At 45.6% G+C, this 21,950-nt stretch overlaps 1 protein-coding gene across 1 annotated transcript in view; it reads left to right on the forward strand.

Annotated features, from left to right (window-relative positions):
* SLC22A18 (solute carrier family 22 member 18) overlaps nucleotides 1-21,950 on the forward strand; it is a 57,689-nt gene that overhangs the window by 16,651 nt on the left and 19,088 nt on the right. The window contains exons 5-6 of the mRNA XM_033063642.1: nucleotides 17,409-17,524; nucleotides 17,980-18,090. Coding sequence (XP_032919533.1) covers nucleotides 17,409-17,524; nucleotides 17,980-18,090 — 227 coding nt within the window. The remainder of the gene's footprint in view (nucleotides 1-17,408; nucleotides 17,525-17,979; nucleotides 18,091-21,950) is intronic.

The following is a 21,950-nucleotide window of genomic DNA, read 5'->3' on the forward strand; positions in this document are numbered from 1 at the left end:
TTTCCTTCCTTGGCTCCTGTGCTCTTGGCTTGTCTCCACTAGCCCTCTTTGCTGTGCTAGAGCACGGTTTGCTGGGTATATTAATTGAACTGTTTACACACCTGGTTTCCTGCAAGAATAGACACCTAGCTCCTTCTTTTGAAAAGACAAGCCCAGAGGCTGTAAACAGGAATTGTGCTATGTCTGGAAAAGCTGAACTGCTGCTTATCTGCACTCCCTGGGGCTGTGGGAGCAGCAGCTGCTGCAGACATGGGTCACTTGAGCACGGAAACCAGCCTGTACACTCTTCCCACCAGTCCTGTCCTGCCACCCAGCTCAGGTCCTCTAGCAGCTGAGGAGTCACCTTCTTTCAGGATTATTCCCTTTTATTGTGGCAGTGACAGGAGAGGTCCCACCTGGCGTTTGGGTCAGCTCAGATGCATATTTAGTCTTGTGTGTGAAAGGTGGGGCATCATGTCCTGTGCAGGATGCTGAGGGAACCCTTCCTCTCTTTTTATGGCTTTACCTTCCAAGGTTAGTTTCTGCCAAAGCTTCCCAAAAGCAGTGGTGTGTTCATCACCCATCTTACTCTTCTAGTCATGGCCAAGGGATATCTTTCATAAAATATTGTGTGGCTCAAAGAATGACTGTGGAAAACAAGGTTGGTAAGACTTGTGTGGTGCAGAGCAGATGGAATTGTCCCTCGTGGTCTCTTTGGGTTTAAAAGATATAAGCATAAACATGTGCCAGTGCACAATTTTGCTTTCAAAGTAGAAGAGGATTACCTTAAAATACGCTGATGTTTGTGGTCATGCTCTCCACCCCTGGATCCTGCTTTGCAGCTGCTGTTTTAATGAGTGACATTAAGTTTTACTTTGCTGCTTCATCTCTTTGCTGAGCATGACTTGCACTTTGCCTGGAAGGTACCAGCTCAGCCCTGTGCAAGGCCATGAGCTGGGAAGGTTGGTGTGCTGTGCTGCTGGTGGGGCACAGGCTATGGAGCACGGTGCTGATGGGCTGGGCCCTGGAATCTTTAACTCTCTGCACTGCTCGAGGTTTCCACATCTGAAGGAGTCCCCTCCAAGGCAGGCCCTGGGGAAGGGGCATGCAGATCAATGGGCTGGGAATAGGGAAGAGGAAATCAAATGCACCTTAGGGCAAAATTTGATATCCAAATTCCAGTCCAGCTAGAAACGGAAAGTGCTGCTGTTCCCAAAGCACGGGGTTGGACTGCTGTTACTCCACCAACCTCCAAAGGGACACAAAGTCATCCACTGGGAATGCAAGAAGGCACGATGGTGGCTTTTTGCTGCTTGTGCTGTGAGAGAACTCCAGCACCTCTGCCCAGGAGCAGCACAGCTCCTAATCACCCAGCAAGCAGTGACTTTGTCGTTGAACTTTATGTTGGCGTTGATCCTGCTTGGCTGCTGAGTGTTGGTTACACGCCATGAGTGTTACAGGCTGTAAGGGCTGGGAAATGTCAGCTCTGGAAAAGGGGCCTGAAAGGATGAAGGTGACAGGTACTTCTGTCCAGGCTTGCATCAAAACCCCTCACAGAGGAAGAGAAGGTTTGTGCTATCACCCTCTTACCTTCCCTCCTGCGCAGTCAGGCCCCTCTGCCAAAAACAGGGGCTGGGGCTGTTGCTGGAACCCTGTGGCTACCTGCAGCCAGCGCGCAGCGGCACAGTCGCTCCCGCCGTGCTCCTGCTAATGGTATCAAATCAAGCAGGAAATTATTTTTGGAGCAGTGAAGCATGTTGAAACCCAGCAGAAGGCAGCTGTTTGCGTAACCAGAGTTGTGGGAGAGCTGCCTCCCTTGTTGCCAAGCACTCCACTTCCTATACTGGTGAGAAACGGCTTTCCCGCTCCCGGCAGTGAGCGAATCCCCTTGGGCTTGGGAGGCTGGGCTTGGTCCAGCATCCATCCTTCCTGTAGCCTGCTTCCCTGCTCTGAAAGTCCCCAGACACCCTTTTTTTTTTTTTTTTTTGAGGGGCTAGGCTGTCTGAACAATCTGATTATCTGATTTTCACTCCATAGAGCACTGCTCAGCCCTCTCCTTAAAAACCAGCTAGCCCCAAATTGAAGGGTTTTCTGCAGAATTTCAAATGCGTTTCGGTTATCTCTCAGCAGAGGTCCATGTCTGGCAAACAGCCCATGCTGGAAGTGAAACAATAGCTCTGCTTCAGTCTGATCATCTGCACCATGTGTTCACACCCTGGCTGTGTTTCCAGCACCAGTTTGGTGCCCTGGCGGCACACACAGTGCCTTCACAAGGATGTGCCCTGGCACGCAGCTCCTCTGGCTGCACTTCAGCACCTCCTTTTCAGCGTAGCTCTTTCAGCAGCTCCCAAGTGTCTAACGGGGCTTGGGTTGTTTTCTCTTTTTTTGGAGGGGTGTGAGGGTATGATCTTGGCATGTTGCTTCTTTTTCACTCTCTAGTAATACCATTTCTGCCTTTTCTTTCTGCTCCATCACTGCAAGCTGGTGTCCAGGCACTGGCCTCATCTCCACCTGTATGTTGATGTTTCTCTTACCCAAACAGGTCTCTCATCCTGGGCTTTACTGCCTCTTATACCCTCATACCATTCCAGAAGTAAATCCTTCAGCACTTCAGTGAAATGCTGTGCCCCATAAAACAGCATTGCTAATGTCAGTTGTAGGATTGCGTTATCCAGAAAGAACGGGATAAATCCATGGCTGCAGAGATGTTGGTTAAATTCCTGCCCCCAAAATGTGATGCTCCTGTTACAGAAGGGAAGGACTAAGTCAGTGCAGAGAGATTTCGAAAGCCACCATGCGGGTATAAAGCCTTTTTTGTTTGTGGAATTATTATGTCATCCCTCGGTCATGCAAATGTCGCCTCAGAAGAAAGACTTTTTCACATTGGTGCCCTGTTCTGGAGAAGTCCCTCCCTGATTATTCATGACTGCTGACTCCTTCAGCCATGTGCCCCTTTCCTCAGGGCTGTAGGGTGGAAAGAAATTCCCTGACGCAGTGAAAGGCAGGAAAAAATCCAGTGTACCCAAAATGACTCAGTCTGAAATATTTATGCCTTTTCAATAGGGGGATTAAAATCTCATGCAGCCCAGTTATGGTGTCTGTCCTGTGCGAGGCTGAAGCTTGTAACAGTGACATGAATGCATGTCAGCAGTGAGAACCCAGGGCTGGGATGATGGGCAGGGTGATTTCCATACTCTATCAAAATCTCGGTGTGAAGCAGATTAAAAAATAATTTTAAAAGCCACTGTTATTTCACTTAATCGTAACCTTTCAGCACAAGTGTTGGACCATTTCTGTGTGGTTTGGTACTAGATGATGGAGCCTTTTGTTTCTGTCTGTTCCATCCATGTCTGCATTCACAGTTATCAAATGTTTTGCTGCCTAGGGCTGTTTAGTACATATTTTTAGGTGAAGATCCAATTTTTTTCCCCTTGCCATTTAATTAGTCCTTGTGGCATCATTATACCTCATGCCTTTGGTTTTGCTTCGTTTGGTTTGTGAGGGACACAGCACAGAGTGGGAACACCCTTGGAGATCTCCCAGGTCCATCTTGAGTGTACTTCCTGCCTTGTCTTTCAGTTCTCTTTCTTTTCTTTGTCCCCTCCATTGGCCTGAAGGGAGGGAAGAAAAAGCTTTGAAAAATCTCCTGTTTGGTGACTGCTTTAACTGGTCACTCAGGCTTTGCCTGCTCCAAAGCCATCCTTGGTCTACAGTGCTTTAGCCCAAGTTTCTTGGGACCTGAACTGAAGCATTTATTAAGATGTACCCCAAAAGGGAATCGCATTTCCTGGCAATAAAATCCAGCCCACGAAATGAAGTCAGCGTGAGCCTTAGAGGCAACGCAAAGAAAGGAACAGCTGCAGAGTGTGGGGAGCAGTACGTTAAATCGATCAGTCTGAAACCTCCAAGGTCAGTGCTGTTTCCTCAGATGAATGCCATAGCTGTGTCTGAATGGTGCCTCTATTTCTCAGCAGATATTTTACCAAAGTGTCGCTGTAGGGAAGGGCTTAATTTTACTTTGTCACCTTATCTCTGGGAACCACTTCGGTTCCGTTTCCATGACGTTCCTGAGAAGCGTAAGACTAGAAAGGGATTTATTGTGTCTTTGAACTGCCTTTTGCTCTGAGGAATGAGGATATAATTGTAACGTAGGAAGGACAAACTGAACATGTTCAGGCTTGTCCTGCCTGATCTTTCCCTGTTGTTTTTTTTTTCCTTTGCCCCTTGCAGCTAGCACTCATGACTGGGACTTTCCAGCTGATAAAGTCTTGGCTAGCCTCGGGGCTAATTTGCTCCTAGCAAAACCAGCTCTCTGGCTGGCTGGATGTGCGGTTTCTTTTGATGCCAACAGGACCAGGGTTTGCCACTTTCTCTCTGCCACCAGAGCATCCATCTTTCCCTGTCCACATCTGTGGGATGAGAGCAGGGGGAGTCTTGGGCAGATGGCTTTCATGTTCCCTCTGGGATAATTTTTTCCACATGTTTAGTGATCTTTGAGTACTCTCCTCTCTTTTGGTTATGTTTTAATTTTACAAGAAGTAAGTCTGGGGAAGAAATTAAAGGCATATATTAACCAGACTTAAAGCAACCCACAAAGAATATCCCCAGAACCTTCAAATTCTGTGGTGTTTTGCTTTTAGAATACCACAGTATTAGTGTAGTTGAAATACAGGGTTTGTTGGCTATGTCTGTAAATACAATAAGTTGTGCTTAGTTTGTGTAATTTAATTTTAAGAAATAGCCTGTGTCAGAGGCCACTACTAGACTTGATCTGAAGCAGGGATTAAAGGTAAAGATGTGGGTACCAAACTCGCCACCTTTTTTACTCAGCTGCTGCTCTCTGATAATTTACTGAAGAGCAGTGAATTTCAGGTCCTTTCCTACTGCTAATCCCTGTCTCTGTGCTTTGGCTGGGCTCTTGGTATTGGCTACTGCCATTTTGATGGGGATTGGCAGCCATCACATCTATGCTGCTGATGTTGATCTTAAATCATGTTCAGTTTTTAATGACTTTCATGTTTTCCATGATGCCCACAGTTCATCTTTTCCAGCCCTTTTTCTATGGCAGCCCCTCCTGCAGCTGGGATTGCATCTTTCATTACTAATTCCTCAGGATCTGCATTGCTTGTTTTACTCTCACCCTGTGGTTTTTACTCAGTCCTTCCTCAGTCAAGTTTCCACTGACTCAAATTCATGCTTAAATTGAGTCAGGGCTCTAGGATGTGTCCTGGGGGCAAAGCCTGTTCCTAAGGCAGCTGGTTCTTGTGGAGCTGGGCCAGCTGACACCAGCGTGCAACATCAAGGCTCCTGGGGACGAATTCTTGAAACAGAAATAGGGATGTCACACATTTTCCAAATCTACAGGTGTGTGCATCTCTCGTAAGTGGTGTTGTAATATGTAGGTGCTGCTGTTGTGCTGTCAGGGGGCTGCGAGACACAGCAAGCTGTGGGTTCCCATTGCATCACTGTTAGGGCTGGGGCAGAAAAGGGCTTTTGGGGATCCAGGGAAAAGAAAGGGGAGAGGAAAATTGTGGTACTCTGGTCTGAGCACTAAACTTGTATGTGAGACACCTGATTTTTAAGGTTTTTTATTTCCACAATGGTCTTTATGGGCATTCAGGTTTTTGGTGCTTCATTTCCCTGTGAGTACATCTGAGGTGTTTGCACCACCACTACACACAGGGATATTATGAAGATAAATTGTTAGATTTAAAGTGTGAGGTTTTACAGCTGCTATTGCATTAGGTCTGTTTCTGTAGGTAAGAAAGGAAAACTTTATAACAATACTCTTACAAGGACTGATGCAGACCCAGGTCTGAGGATTTGAGTACTTTGGACACTCCAGTATTTATCTGGTGCTGTAGAGATGTACATCCAACAGGGCTTGGCAGCACTCTGAAATCCTTATTTCTGTAGATTTGCCCTGCTAAAAATAAAATTGAGGTGAAATGAAAATGTAGTTTTTTCCCCTGCACTGAAACAGAAAAAGCCAACAATCTCAAGGTAAATAATTTCCTAATCAATAAGTTCATCTGTCTAAGTGGACCTCTTTGATGCACTGAAAGCAGCCAGTTTCCTCAAGGCTCCAGGGTACCACAAACACCAGTGCAAAATCATCAGCACTGCTGGCCACTAAACAGCACAGCCCCTTGCTGCCTTCACAGCACCTGAAACACAGGTGTTCCCTAGGATGTCCTGCCAAAGAAGTGTGTGGCCTCTGGCTCTTGCACAGCTGGCTTGAAATGTAAATCTTGTAGCCACAGCCAACCCCAAGCGTGCAGCGGGCTGGCGCTTCACCCCACACAGCCACAGCCATGGATAATCAGAGGATCCCAAACTCCTCTGCACACAGCTGGCAGCTCACACCTTGCTCACCCCTCCTTATTTCCAACTGCTAATTTGCAATTAAATGCAACTAAAAATACAGTAAACAGCCTGCTCACAGCTCTCCACACAAGTCCATCAGGTAGCTTGCTGCTGGTGCCATTTGGTGGTGAGTGGAGCGGGTCGGTGCCGTCAGCGAGTGGCTGGGTGGAGAGCTGCCCAGGAGGCTGCCTAAGATGTGGTTCCCACTGGGTGCTCCCACAAAAACCCGTTCAGCATAATGCAGCTGATGCTAACTGGCATCCCTGTAGGTGGTCTCTGTAGTGGGGCCAAGATGAAACGTGGTGTGAAGAAAGAGCCGAGCGCTTTCTCTCCCTAAGGGGAGAGCAACCGAGAGCAAGGGTGTGTGAGGCACAGCTCGAGCTGCAACTGCTGCAGCAGCTCTGCAGTTAAAGGATGTTCTTGTTCAGGGCTTTGGCAATCCTGGAATCCACCAAAATACCCAGGTTGAATAGAAGACCCGGCAATTATGTTTGACTGGTATGCAATGCATTCAATTTGCTTTCATTCATTGTTCCAAAATGTGCAAGCAACCTAAGTTAATACCGAATGTGTTTTTTAACCCAAATAATTTCCTACTGTGCTAAACAAACTAGTTGAGAAGACCTCACTCAGTGAGAAGTTTCTTAGCCATTCCTTGGCTAGTGTTTTTCCTATCAACTGTGTAGAGGAGAAAGTTACTCCAATTTGCAAATGCGAAACACGGAGAAGCCTCCTTTCTGAATATATTTAACATGCAGAAACCATTGTCATTATGGATGAGGGAAACAAAGTACTTAATTGGAGGAGTTCAGTAAATACAGCAGCAGTGAGACCACTCCTGGTTAGGGCATAGGAAGCCTGCCCAAACAAGCAAACTGTGCGCCTTCAATTAATGGTTTCGCCCATTATTGAAATGGAGTGACTCACTCATCTCATGCAGACGCCTCCTTCTGGGGTCAAACTCTTCATGAAATCAAATCAGCTGCCCCACAGCCCTGAGGCTCTGTCTTTGCTGCAGAAAGGAATGGTTTCAAGTGGCCTGTTGTGCAACCAGAGAGGTTGCAGTGGGATGCTGGAAAATCTCACACCTGACCCTTGAAACGCTTTATTTGTGACTTTTGGGTATTAGTGTTTCAACACTGCTTCCCATACAAAATGAGTCCTAATGTGTCCTATTTCATTAAAAGGTCTTACTAGACAAAAGATGCTGGAGCCCTTGATGAAGCATGGCAAGGTTTTTCACACCTTGAGGAAGGAGGTGTTGGCTGCCACTACTTGTTCCAAGATCAGTCTGTACCATACCTCTGGTAGGATGCTGCATTTACAGTTACTTACCTCAAGGTAAAGAATTAACTTGTTTTGCCAGGGATTACGTAGCTTATAAATTTCATTCACGTGAGCACAGTCCTGGTAAGAGATGGATTTTAAGCGCCAGACTTGGCTAGCCAACCAATTCTCTATTTATTTAGCTCTGTGGGTGTGGGGTGTGGAGAGAGTCTGCTGTTGTGTGACACAAGGGTTGCTCTCAGGGATCACTGCAATAGCAGAGCCCTGCTTGCAAAAGGAACTGACAGACGGAGAAGGGGAAATCCCTCAGTGGGCTGATGCTGGGACACCTCCAAAATTGGCAAAATAGGTTGTTACCTGCAGCATCAGACTATCTGCCCACAGTCCCTGTTGTCTACTTGCCAGTATTGAGAAGGCAGAGTCTTTGCAGAAAGCCAGAACATCTCATGTCTGTGTTTCCATCTTGGGAGAGGTGGGAGAGGTCCTCTTGGAAGGAGCAGTCACTGCCTCACTCTTTAGTGCCAGCAAAAAAGGCAGTGGCTTGCCAGAACTCTCTTCATGCTTTCTTTGCCAGCCAAATCCTACCCCTTCCCCTCGCAGGAACTACCTGGACCCCACCCCTCATCCCTGGGCAGCAAAATTCAGCTCTGCCCACACACTGCTTTGAGCCAGCTGTGAGTGAGTGCATCATGATGGGTGAGAGGTAACAACTCCAACCAATGCCAAGCTTGCAGATCTTCCAAAGCCACTGCTGTGAGTCGAGACTTGATGTGCTGGGAGTGCAGCTCAGGTTACTACAGCAAATCCTCAACAGTTTCCTGCCTAGCTGAGTCTTTTGGAGTCTGAAGCACTGTAACCTCATAAAAGCTGGAAAAAGCTTGAACTCATTCAAAGATTATTTCACACCACCTACAGCACTCTATGAAGTCAGACATGCTGTAACATATAATTAACGATGTGTTTGGTGGTGAGTCACTGAGTAGTCTAGCAAGCTCACCTTCAACCAGTCTGTGTGTGGGAGTCCTTACCCAGCAACACACCCAAACTGAGCATTTTAATAATTTACCACATTCTGAGCTTGGAAGAGTAGTTTTTGTTGCTTAATTAAGTAATTTTAAAAAAAATACTTAAAGGCTTTGCTACCTGTTAGGGAACAAAGCTCCAACATGAAGGAGAAGGTGGGGGAGAGCCCCAAAAATCTGTTTATAATACTACTTTCTATTCTTTGGAGTGTCCAAGAAAAAGGTTAAGAGATAGGAGACTATATCTTTGCATTGGTATTAAACGGTCGCTTAATGAGGTACATGAACATTTCTTGGACTGAAATGTGGCCTTACCCTTTCCCAACTGCATGTCCTCCCAAACACAAAGTAAGTGTTGTGCTTATTCTTATTTATTCTCTGGAATGTTTTAGAGTTGCAGGAAAAAAAGCAGCATTTTCCAGGGAATGAGCAAAGATGTGCCTGTCTGGCTTGTGGCATGGTGGTGGGAGACACAGTTTTGATTTTCAGTGTAGAGAAGGAAATTGCACTTGTGTCTCAATGTGATCTAGTGTCCGTATCCTTCCTGTGACAAAAATCATAGTAAGAATCCCAGTGAAGAGCAAGAGTTGGACAGACTTGCATAATACTTCTCTGATTACTTTTCCAGCCTCCAACTATATTCAGCTCAGGGGATTTCCTGACATGAATGAGTGAATATGATTTGTGACGCTTCAGTAATCTTCAGTGCATCTTTCTTCTAAGTGCTTATCTAATCTCTTCTTGTACCTGTATTTTGCTTCCACAACAACAGTAGCAGCAAACTCCACTGACCATCTACATGTTGCAAGAAGAATTAGGCCTTTCTCTTTCCTCTGAATTAGTCTCTGGCAGTTTCACTTGGTGCTTCCCGGGTTTTGTAGTGGAAATGACAGTGCCAGTCACTTCCTAACTGCCTGCTCCAGAAATAAGCAGTTCAGAAAGCATCATTTCATGTCTGAATTTAAGACTTGTTTAGCCTGCGAGCATCTAATCTAACTTTAAACATCTGCATTGACTTTTTCAGCTGCTATTGCCCAATCCCTCGGCTCTGTGAGGGCCATATGCAATTCCCCACTGGCTGTTCTTTTCCCCAGTACTCTCTTAGTTGTGTATTCTCAGGAAATTTTCTTCCCTGCTGTGCTAGATCATTTCACAGATAGGTTGAAGAGCACATGTCCCAGCCTCACCAGTGGGGTGCCTCTGATGTGAGCAATGACCACCAACACCTACTTTCTGATGCCTATCTCGACCTGTCCCAGCTCATCCAATATTAGTTGGCACTGCTGGGATCAAAGCCAGGTGTTGCAAGCCCCCATGCAGGGAGTGCAGCTCATACCAGGTCCTTGTCCAGACTTCTCCATTTCTAAGCATACAGGGTGATGCTGCATAGAAATGCGAGCAATGCCTAAAATAACTAAAATCTTTTGGGGAACGCAGCTTATGCCCCCATTTGTTTTAAATTCATATAGATGTGTAGGTGTTCAGTGAACAGCAGCCAATGGGACTGTTCATGCTGTGCAGTAGGGAAAAGCAATAATCACACATACAAGTGAAGCTTTGAATTAGGAAAGGGCACTATTTGGAAATAAGGTGTTTTAGTAGATAAAAAAGCACACAAGGCTAAATGATACTCGAAATTAGCAGCAGATTATGGGCAAACCACGCAGATCCGCCCACATCTTATTGCAGTGTTATTGAAGTGTGACTGATCTCCCTCTTCCGGCAATTAGCCGAGTTCCATGGGGAGCGCTGCACTGGGTCTGGCTGCTCCGGCTGCCTGGGGATCAGCATCCTGATATGGGGATCTGCATCCTGACACAGGGATCTGCTCCACACCATGCCTCCTTCAGCTGCTCCTCATTGCTGGGATTTTCTCTGCAGCAGGATCGCTTTCATGCCACAGAGCCCCTGATGGACAAGCCAGCCTTATCCATTCGTATAAAACATTCTTTGACTAGGGAGCTCTGCCAAAGGAGGATTTTCCCTATGGAAGAAGCTCTTCCATACTCTTTCAACTCTTTTTATTCAGTGCCCAGCATTGCCCTAAGAGTGTTTTTTCTTCAAGACCTGCAACCCTCTTTGTGCTGGGTCAGTGACACACACAGGAGTGAATGTCCTTAAGGGAATTAAATCCACAGGTGCCTCCAGTGGCTGTGAAGACCTGTCCCTGTCCCATGTCTGATGTCCCCATCACACAGCAGCTCTGATGCACCCCTGTGGTCCCACTCCTGGCTCTTTGTCCTGCTAACGCACCAGTGCCAATGTTCAGCATCCCTCCCTCAGCCAGTTGTGATGGAAACAGGTCATGGAGGCTGCCCATTCCCCTCTTCATATTTTTTCCTTCCGCACCACACAAACTTTCCAGATGTGGCTGCCACTAGAAATCAGGAGTTGAATGAGCACTTGTCTGTGGGTGACTCATTCTCACCCTGTGAGGGACACTCTGGAGGGTGTGGATGGGAAGTCTCACTCCCTCCTTGGACAGCCTGCAATGATGTCAAGCTCACCATAGTGAAAAAAAACCTCCTGCTCTGCTCAAAGCAGCAGCATCCAGCTCCTGCTGCTCCTCATCTAAAGCATATGTGGCAAAAAGGACAACCTAGTAATGGTTTCCAGTTTCATCATTATTTCCTGCTGATGCATGGGAGGGGTGGCTATCCACTCAAGTTTTGTGTTCTGTGTCAGGAGACAGGGGGAACACACTTCTCCATGTCTCTGTGTAATGTTTTTCCCATGAGGACAGGAGCAGGAGCTGCAGAAAGGAAGACTTGGGGGTGTTTTGTTTTCCTCTCAAAGGCATGGATAATGGGATGGGTGGTCCTCCTCTGGTAGTGCTGCCTTGAAGTCTGCTGAGCATTGGGTTGTCTGAGTTTATGTGTGGTGTTGTGCTGTTTCTTGCCCTGGGCTGTGGAAGCCGGACTAGCTCTGTACATTAGCATGAACATCCTAGGAAATGTGGGAAAATTCTGTAGGCTCAATAGGTCTTTTTCTGGTTGAGGCTTTTGTGGGTTTGTTTTTTCAAGAGGGCTTGATGAAGTTTTGTGCTTGGTTTTTGGGGTTTGTTTTTTGGTTTTTTGAGGGTTTTTTTAATTTAGGCAGAATCTCAACAATATAGACCAGACCACAATGGGTCAGAGAAGAAAGGTATTCAGCAAAGCAGTAAAACAGAGTTCCTTGAACAAAACCATCAGTAATTTACAATAAGTTATGCAGTAACTTAACTATCACTGAGTTATCAGGAACACAGTGGTCACTGCTCACTTTCTTACAGACCCAAGGCTGGTTACCAGCGCCCATGGTTTGGTGTCATGATTCCACTTGAGCTTTCTTTTTTTCACCTCAGTTTTTTGCTTTGCTTTTCTTTTTAACTCAGCAGCTTTTTTTCACCCATATCTGCCCCTCTAAGGGTATGAGGGGATAGTGTGGCCAGACTGCAATCAAAGAAATATTTTGAGAGTCCTCCCAGAGCTGTGTAAGGAATCTGGGCCGGCTATGAATGCCAGCTTTATGCAGTGCAGTTTTGAAGTAGGAGTGAGTCACTAAAAAACAATCTGTGCTGTCTCCATGTTCAACTTTGACTTTATTAAGAAAAAGAGAAAGAAAACAAACACAATCCCATTCACTGCTGAAATGCATATTGATCCTTTAATCCCGGGGGAATCTTTGGGAGCTGCTTCCTCCTTGAAAGAATCGCTGTATTGACGCAACCTTTAATTGTGCAATTACACGCGTGCATTCTCCTCCTGGGCTTTGCAGAGCAGGGCTCTGTGGCTGGAATGCAAATGGGAAAGAAAAGCCACTGATACCATCTCGTGGCACAGGCAGCCTGAATGCAGCCTCCTGGCTGGCAGCAGCCCCTAGGTACCTGCCTCCGTGGTCTGTCCCAGGCTTCTCAGACAGGACATCAAAGATGGGAATTGCAGCCGAGCAAGGACTGGAATTTGGGCTGGAGCCCAAAACTGTGGCCCCTGTTGGTTTGTTGTAGCTGCCCTTGGTGGAAGCAGGAGGTTCTGGTGCCCAGTCCCTGCTTGGCACTGTCTGGGGGCTGTGGCTAGCAGGTACCAGCTGGGATTCTGCTCAGGCTCCTGCCTGGGAGCTGAAAGCATGCCTGGAAATATGCCTGCAAATGCCTGGCCAGTGGCCTCTCCCCTGCTCCTGGTCCACTGCCATGCTGCATTTGCCTTTGTGGGATTGAGTTTTTCATGGAAGTTTTGCTGAATGCACGCTTCAGAGCTACTGTGAAATGCTCTGCACATGTATTTGCACATGTGGATGTACCCATACACACCCACATGTACTTGTTTGGCCAGGCCCTGCTTTCCAAGAGCTGCATTTGCTCTAAAGTTTGCCAGGTGTTTTTGGATGCTTCAAGTGTGCCACCTCTGACTTCAGAGCAGGTGACAGGAGTTGGAGAGCCTCTGTGAGCCCTTGCTGTGTTCCTGTTGTTCTTAATTCAGAAACTGAACTCTGATTGCATTCATTTGGCTCATGCTAATTGACCCTGATGGGAGCAGGTTGTGAAGGAACATGGAGTAGCTCCTCACTTTGCTGCCCTTGGGAGGTGTGGTGAAGGTTGGGATTTACCTGGCAGTGAATGCAGGGGCTGGATAAGTGTTAGATGGGAAGAAATGCAACCCTCCTCCAGCTGGCTTTGGATCCTGGGATTTCCTGGGGGTCAATCTATTTACCAGTACATTACTATTAATGGTTTTGTCATCAATTCTGCTTTCCCACCAGCACGGAGGATGGAGTTTCCAGATGGGTAATCCTAGCTGCCAGCCACTTGTCCTTTCTCCATGGCCACAGGCTACCAAAGGAGCCTTGCACTGGGCCACACCTTGGGTCCTGCAGCAAGTGGCCATCCCACTTTTTAAAACCCTTTAAAACTTTTTAAAGGAGGCTTTTAATGCATGCATCACATTTCACCAGTTGGCTTCAGGAACGTGGAAAGGAGAGGCTTTTGTTAGGTTGTTAAGCAGTGCTTGGCTGATGTTACAGGCTCCTGGCCTCCAGGTCCCTCTGCTCATGTTCTCTTCCTGTTTCTCTGGAAGTTTTCAGACAGGACAAGCTGCAGCTAGTCATGCTGGCAAAAACTAGTCCTCCTTGACCCTAGTTCCTCCTAGTCCTAGATTCAAGTGTTGCTCCCCGCAGCCAAAATCTTTGCATCCTCCTGAAAGCAGGAGCTCGGGATACATCAGTCCCATGCAGGATAGGAAAATGTGCTTTATTCCTCTGCTTCATGGCAGGGCTGAAAAAACAAAAAGAATAGTGGGCAGCTGTGGTCTTAGATGACAGCTGAGAGAGGCTTTGCTAGCAGAAGTCCCCAGGGAAGACAAAGAGGCTGCTGACAAAAGTCAGGAAGGGGCTCTACAGATTAAAAAGCAGAGGAATTATAAATAACATGCTGGAGTACACAGATAAAGTTACCCAAGTTATTTTGACCATGGAGCCCAGGACAGTAAAGGCCCTTAATCTCTCATTAATCAACAAGAAGCTGGAAGAGGCCATACAATGAGCTCAGCTGCCAAAGCTCCTGTGCCCTTTTGCTCTATTTAATTTAATTGTATTAGTGCTGCCCGCAGCCTTTGTTCTTCTGCCCTGCTCAGGAAATCTGCTGCTGGGTTTGGCAGGGCTCACTCTGGTTCCACATGGCTGGTTTGTGGACAGCCAGGAGGGATGAGAGGGAGAGCAGGAAGGGGAAGAAGATGGAAAAAGGTCCCACAGGAACAACCTGCTTTTGATGTACTTCATTTATCTTAATAGTGCCACTGCATCCCTGCCTGGTGAGGCTTCCTCTGATGAGCCAGACACACAAAACTGAATGCAAAAGGACTCTGGCTGATACCAGCAGAGATGGGAGTTCATGTTTAAATTTTAAAATAAAAAAACAGATCAGTGACCACGAGCCAGCTCTTGTTCAGCAGGTGCTACTAACCCAGCAAAGCATTTCTACTGCTACCTCCCTTGGTTTCACTTCATCTCTCTTAAACGAGCCAGCAAAAAATGCAAATGGCATTTTCCAGGACACAGGTGAGTTATGTCAAATTTCAGCATTCATCCCTGCTGAAGGATGAGATAGCAGAGCAGCTAACTGGAGGGTGTACCTTCCTCACCTTTCCATCAATCAAGGAATGACAGTGCTTCATGCCTGGAAAAAGTTGGAGCACCTAGAGAAAGATGTGCTTGAGAAAAGGGATTTTCAGATGACTTAGGAAGCTTCAGGCTTGTCTGGGAAACAGAGTTTTGAGCTCCATATTTTACTGGATTGCTCTGATCTCAGCAACCAGCCATATAAAATTCCACAAATTTGTTTTATCAAGCCCAAGTTTTCCCAAACATGTAAATTTTCAAGGTTCTCCTCTCACTTTCACAGCAGTGAATTAACAGTCCTGTGCTTGCAGTGAAGTAAGCACAGGGCATTGTTTGCTTATAGTTTTACAGAGGGATCCTTCTGTCATTGCTTACTGTAATTCTGCTTGGATGTGAAGAGTAAAACATTTACATTGGTATGTGGGATTCTGGACAACCTCAGGAAAATGTGGGACTGGAAAGGAAGTTTTTTCTGGCTGATGAAAAATTTTGACATATGTTTTTTGAATATCAGAATGAAAGCTTGAGATATAGAAACTCCCAGGAAAAAAAAACTCAACAAGAAAAACACAACAACCCCACAAAACCCCACACACATTTAGCCAGTTGCAGCTATTTATTTTGGTTATTTTGTCCTTTTTATCTTCTTAGTAAATTTACTTTATGTTGCCATGCAAAGTAGAAATTCTGGATGTCTTGGATAAAAATTTTTGTCCACAAATTTGATTTCAGTAATTTGGAAACTGCTTGGCATATAATTTTAATTAAGAAAGTGGCAATCTGCTGCACTAAAAATGAAAAGTAATGATCCAGTAAATGACTAATTTTGTGGTCTGAGTTAATTAGTGAAGCAGCTTGGCGGATAGAAGGCAGCAGGTCTAAATTACTGTGCTAAGTCCTTTTGCAGAAAGATATTATCTGGCTTTGTTGTTTTAATAATAATTAATGAGAATTAAAATATTCAGCTGGGATTTTTGCTGTTACTATTAGTGGGAATTTGTGTGTGTATATATATTTATATTTATATTTGTTCTTTGATGCTTTTCTTGCTTGTTTGCATCTCAATCCCTGACTGTCTTGCTCTGTGACTTAAATAGTACTCCAGAAATTATTCAGACTGAGCTTTTGTCTAGCATGGAGGAAACTTGAGGCTCTTACAGTTGGTGCTGCTGGTTATTCCATGAAAAACATACAGCATAGCCTGACAAGGAAACCAGCAGCAAAAATACAGCACTGAGCAATTTCTCATCAGCAGGCTCGCAGGGAGCATCAGCTGGGGGCTCACAGCTCACTTTTACATCCTGTTTTTGGCAGCACAGGTTGCTGGGAATGCAGGGATGGCACACTCACCTCCAAGTCTGCCTGGATCTGCAAAACTTCAAAGCCTTCTCTGGTGAAATCCAGACATTACTTTGCTGAAGTCCAAAATGCTTAATTTTTGATGCCTCCAAGGCCCCATGGTGGTCGCTTCCTTGTGCCCTACATGACACCAACCTCTGGTGTTTCTGCTGGGCATTTCCACCCCAAACCTGCTTCCTGTGGTTGGTTTTAAGCACATGTTTTAGGAAACCCTACAACTAAGTGGGTTCTTGTGATGGGGGAGGCTTTTAATGAGCTGGTTTAGTGGATAGTTGGTCTCACTGTTAAAACAAGCTTCTCTCTTTGTTTTCAGCTTGACTTCCTTCAGTTTCAGTCTTCCAGCCCTGGACTTTGCTCTACTGTGTTTGTCAAAATTAAAGCCCTTTAGAGTGTGGAATCTTCCCACATACCCTTAAAGACTAGGAGGAGTCATTTCCTAATCTTCTCTCTTAAGAGAACAGTGATAATTGAGGACTAATTACTGGCTCTATTGACTTTTCCATGTTTGTGTTTTTTAGATAAGTTGTAATTGTTCCTTTTTATCATTGTACAGCTGTAGTTAATAATTGCTGTTCACTGTGTCTACATCCAAGGATGAGGCCCTACCTCTGTTAAAGGTTCAATGCTTGGGGCTCTGAGGGAAAACTGAAGTTGGTTTGGTAGTTGATAGATGATACTGGTTTGAGTTGGGCACTTTTGGAGAAAAGTAAGTGCATCAGTCAAAATGCTGTTTACCTTCTCAGAGGGTTTTGTAATTGTGTTTTTATTTTTAATGCCTCATTTTCAAATGGTATAATCACTCTTGTGAGTTTAGTTCTGCTTGTAAGCTGTATTCTACAATCCTTAATCATCTTGAGTACTTTCCTTAATTCATTTTATTTCAGTGAGAAATTTCAAGGAGTGAGATGATACTCAGATGAATGAAATTGGGGATTAGACACGGATTAGATGGATTCTAGCAAGCAGATGCTGTGATTTCTTTAGGAAGATTTCTAAGCTTCGTTAAACCAAGAAAAGCTCTTTTCCCTGACACTTGGACATTTAAAAGCATTGTATTATACCCTATTATTAATAAAATTATAATTTTAAAAAATCTTGATAGCAATAGCCATCTTTTGGTGAAATTTCAAACTGTGGTCATATCCAAACCCTCCATGAAAGGATGTGAGTTCTTTTAATGCCTCAGGTACTGTGACTTGAAGAGGAATTCTTCCTCATCCAAATGCCCAGGCCTTTGCAGGATGGAGGTATAAATATCTTGTTTATGGTATTTATCCAGTTACCTCTATTTTTTTCTGTTTGCAGCATTTATGTTCCTGCATATGTTGGGCTGGTGGGAAGTCTCATCAACACCCTGATAGCAATGGTTTGGATCCCTTCACAGACTAAACCAAAGTCAGACCGTCACATGACAGAGCACAGTGAGTATTTTGTGTTTCTGATAAATAGTACATGAAAAGGGACAGGGGAGTGACATGCTGCAAGAACTGCTGATGGACCTTGGAATAAGGTCCCAGCCTTGAGATATTGACACTTCAATGTCTGAGCTGTGCTTATGGAAAAGTTTTATTCTGAATATATTAACCACTGTGCCATGCAGAATTGCAGTCTTCCAGCCCAGACTTGTCTCAGAAAAGAGGATAGTGGAGCCCTTTCTGGGGGTTAGATGGGTCTGGCAGGGGAGGAAGCCCCACTGTCTCAGAGGGTTCCTCCACATGCAGACCTGGTACCAGCTCCCAGCCTCCTGCCATCGGCACAAAGCTGGTGCAGCAGAGATGTGGGTTTGGGTGGTGAACCTGAGCAGAGTCTCAGAGTCTCCTGCTTTCTACCCTGAACTGTATAAACAGAGTATTAACCCCTATGTCATCTTCTGCAGGCACATCACAGTCTGGCAGCTTGTTCAGCATCAGAGAAATCGTGCGCCTGATGAAGTTCCCGGGAGTGATGGAAGTTTTCATAGTCAAGGTCTTTGCTGGACTTCCCATAGGTAAATCCATTACCCATGATTGCTGGTGTATTTAAAATAGGATGACATACTCTGTAGAGCAGACTTGTCTGAAATTACTGAAAGCACACTGTTTTTGATCACAGAGCAGTGAGGAGTCATCTCCTAACTTGGTGCTGGATGCTTTCAGGTGGTCTCAGCTACATAGGGTCAAAACCCTGGGACTTCAGGGCCAACACACTACTTGTTCTAAGATGCATCTGGGAGTTTTGGCAAATCACTTAATCTCTCCATCCCCCTCACTGCAAATGTTTTTTCCTCTTGTCCATCATTTCTCTTTGGGCTGTAAGCTCTTCAGAGCAGAAAACATTTGTCCTTTACCAGAAAAACTGAGCTCCTTCCTGATTTTACTTAGTGATTACAAGGTATATGGGTATCCTAACCTTTCTCCCAATAATTAAAAATGACTGATGGATGAGAGGGTTGGGCTGCACACAGGGGACCCACAGCATGTTTCTTCCCTTGCACATTGATGGGGGCCTTGTTCCTCTCTTCCTTATATATTCTGCTGGGGTTTTTTTTTTGTCATGGTAGGAACTTGCTGATACCTCAAACCATTCCCAAGCCCATCTGTTTCCCTTCCTCCTCCGAGTCAGTTGCTGTCCTGGCATGGTTCTTCATATCTCCCTATTTGCCTGATTATGTATCCCTGGCCACAATTTAATAATCTTCAGTTTTGCCTGCTCTCTAACTCCTTTCCCCACACACTTGACTAGTGACAAGCTGCATGTCATCCTTGTCAGTGAAGTGTAAGGACAGGGTGATGTTCCCTCCCTTTCCACACACAAAGCCTTCACAGCTCTTTTCCCCATCAACCCAAAAAGTGCAGTTTCTCGTGATGATGATTTCAAGAACTGAGTTTTGTGCACATCATAATGTGTGTATCATGCATCTGAACAAACTAAGGCACTTCCCTTCCAAACAGGGACATTAAGAGGAGACTTAAGGCACCCTAGCTTTTAGTCTTTGCATCTTTTTCCAATTCATTTTTGTCTGGAGAAGCCCTTGAAGTTTAAAGAACATGAAGCGTGATTTAAAAATTAAATGCTAATTTATAAACTATAAATTCAGTTTACAAATTAAAGTAAATTTGTCTGTGGAGTGTGGCTGAATCAGAAGGGGATGGCATTCCTGAGCTTGGTCAGGCTCATCTGTTATTCCTTGCTGTACCTCTGGGGGAATGAGTCCAACTGGAGTTGTACAATAACGTGCAGGGATGTGAAGGATTGCTGATTTTTTTTTTTCTTTGTTCTGTGTAGCTGGCACTGGCTGAGATCAGTAATGCCAGCTGGTCCTACCCCTGCCACTGGAGACAGGATACATTCTCAAACCACTAGGCTTGACCTAGCAGTGCAGTTTTTTGGTTCTTAAGACAGTAAACTTGTAAAACTGTACTCTAAAAGGTGTATGGAATGACAGCATTTCACAGAATGAGACAGGTGTTTTAAGAGGGTTTCCTTAGCTGATTCTAACTAATTTCTCATCTTAACTAGCATTAATTTCTCTCTTAAAATGCTTGAGGACTGCATCCATGTGAGCTTTCCACAGTAATTTCCTGTGTGCTCTCTTTTACCAAAGGCCAGGCAAAATGCACTTAGCTTTAGACATTCCTGCCGAAATGCAAATTCCTGCCTGTTCCAGAATCCATTCTTCTTTCCCAGTGCAAAGCAAAAATGCTCACTGAACCAAAATAAACATCTCCTGCCCAAAACTGTGAGGCAGTTTGCAGGCAAAGAGGATGGAGAGTGAAGCTGGGACTTAAGGCAGGCTAGTAGTCTGTCAGGGAATGCCTGGGAGTATTTCTGTGAGGGTGGGAGAAGCTTCACCTGAGGCATTCCTGCTGTGGCACTCGCACCACAGTGAGGAGTGATTAAAATCCTAGTGACTTCTCTTTGCAGTTCTCTCTTCGCTTCAGGTCACTGACCACACTGATGGCAGCTGAAAGGGGACCTGGCCATCCCTGATTCTCAGCAGCTCACAGCTGGAGGCCGAGCTTCTCATGAGCTCATTTACCTTTCATCTCCAGGCTGTAACCGTGTAATTAATTAGATTGCCCAAATTACAGACCATTCTCTATTTACTTTGTAAACACGTTTGTGATATACAGCAAAGAAAATCTTTTGTTCCTTATGGATCTCATTGTTGTCTAAAATTAGCTTGTTTGAGACCGAAAGAACCTCCCTGGGAGGGCTGCAGGGCTGGGAACCTCCTCCCTGGGTTGCATAAAAGCACAGACCTGGGCTCTGTGCCTCTTGCAGGGAAGGAGCTGCCAGGGATGGGACAGGCAGCAGACAGCTCCAGCACAGCCCAGTTACCTTCTCTGCTGGCCTGGGAGAAGAGAGCCTCACTGCATTGTGGTAGATAAGAGACAAAAAGAAAAACAAGAGGATAAAAATATCAAGCGTAACTCTCATTGACAAGAGGGCCTTGAAAATACTGATAAATAGTTGCTTGTATGAATCTTTGGCTGCCTAATCTCTTTGGAAAATCTGGTTTCAGCATGATTGCTTTAGCACCTGCATCCCTTTTTTTTAAAGGGTTTTCTCTCACATGTGGAGCAGCGTTTGCAGGGAGCCTCGGGGCTCTGCATCCCATCGTGTTTGCAGTCCAGCGTAGGAGGGCTGTGATGAGCTCCCAGAGGCTGTGCTTGCCTTCTCACACCATCTTGCAGTAGGGATTGCTAAACTGGCCCTCCAAAACCACAGGCTGCTTTCTTTTTTTCCTTTTTTCCTTTTTTTTTAAATAGGGTTTGCACTCCTGGTTTTCCTTGGTGCTTTTTGTCATCGTTAGTGCATCTCACAAATCATTTCCCTGCTTTCTGCTGCATAACCCTTGTTACTCATCCCACTGATGCCAGCTTTTCTAAGGAGTTCACCCTTTTCTTAGACATCCTCAAAAAAGGGAGGTTTCTGAGGGTAGTTTATGCCATTTTCCCTTTTTTTTCACATTGAGCCTGTCAGCGTGGACTGAGGTTTATCATCATTTCTGTGGCTGCACTCAGCTGACCTGCAGCCTACCCAGCTGGGAACCTGCTGATATCTTTGTAAGAAATGCTTGTTCCAATGAGCATAAATTACTTTTTCAGTTCAATCTGAGGCTCACCTTGTGGCTTTCATCAAGAAATGTGTTATCAGTGGCTTAGCTGCTGACAGAAGAGGGGCAAGGGGTTCTCCCTCCTCCAGGGGGCTTTAAGGGACCATGCAGGCACAGGGGGTGGCACCCATCAGAAAACGAGACCTTTGCATCTCCAGGGGAGCCGTGCACTGTGTAATTCTAATTAAAGAGCACAGCCTGTTCCCCTGCTCCGAAAGAAAGCAGATTGTTTGGAGGAGAAAGATCCAAATCTGTCTTAACTTGATGAGGGACTTCAAAGGGGAGAGGAGCTGTAGAAGCTGGAGGGAAGCACCAGGAAGAAGCATCAGGTATGTAGGAAGGCTGAGCCCCTCCTAGGTGGAACCTGCAGTGGGGTGCAGGATGAAGGGCGAGCGCCTGCTTCAATCTCATCTTCCTACAAGTGAAACCAAGTGTGGTTTCTCTTTCATTTCGTCACGTGTGCCTTTTATAAACATGTGCAACCCTGTTGCCTGATTTAGGTGTTGTGAGTAAATACTGGTATTTGCATGTTACCTTAAGCTGGCTTGAGCTGAGAGGGATTTCAAAGTGACTGGGTAACAACGGGGTGCTCTCCGTGGAGGGGTGTGGCAAAGCCATAGATCTTCGTGAGCCCCAGCTCCCAGGCACCTTCTCCACATAGCTGGAGAGCAGAAGAGCAGGACACCCTTCCTACCCCCATCCCTCTCTCCCAACCCCATGGAGACAACTGGAGTGCAGCTACTCCTGTT

This window comes from Catharus ustulatus, chromosome 6 (assembly GCF_009819885.2).
Source record: "Catharus ustulatus isolate bCatUst1 chromosome 6, bCatUst1.pri.v2, whole genome shotgun sequence".
Taxonomy (NCBI): domain Eukaryota; kingdom Metazoa; phylum Chordata; class Aves; order Passeriformes; family Turdidae; genus Catharus; species Catharus ustulatus.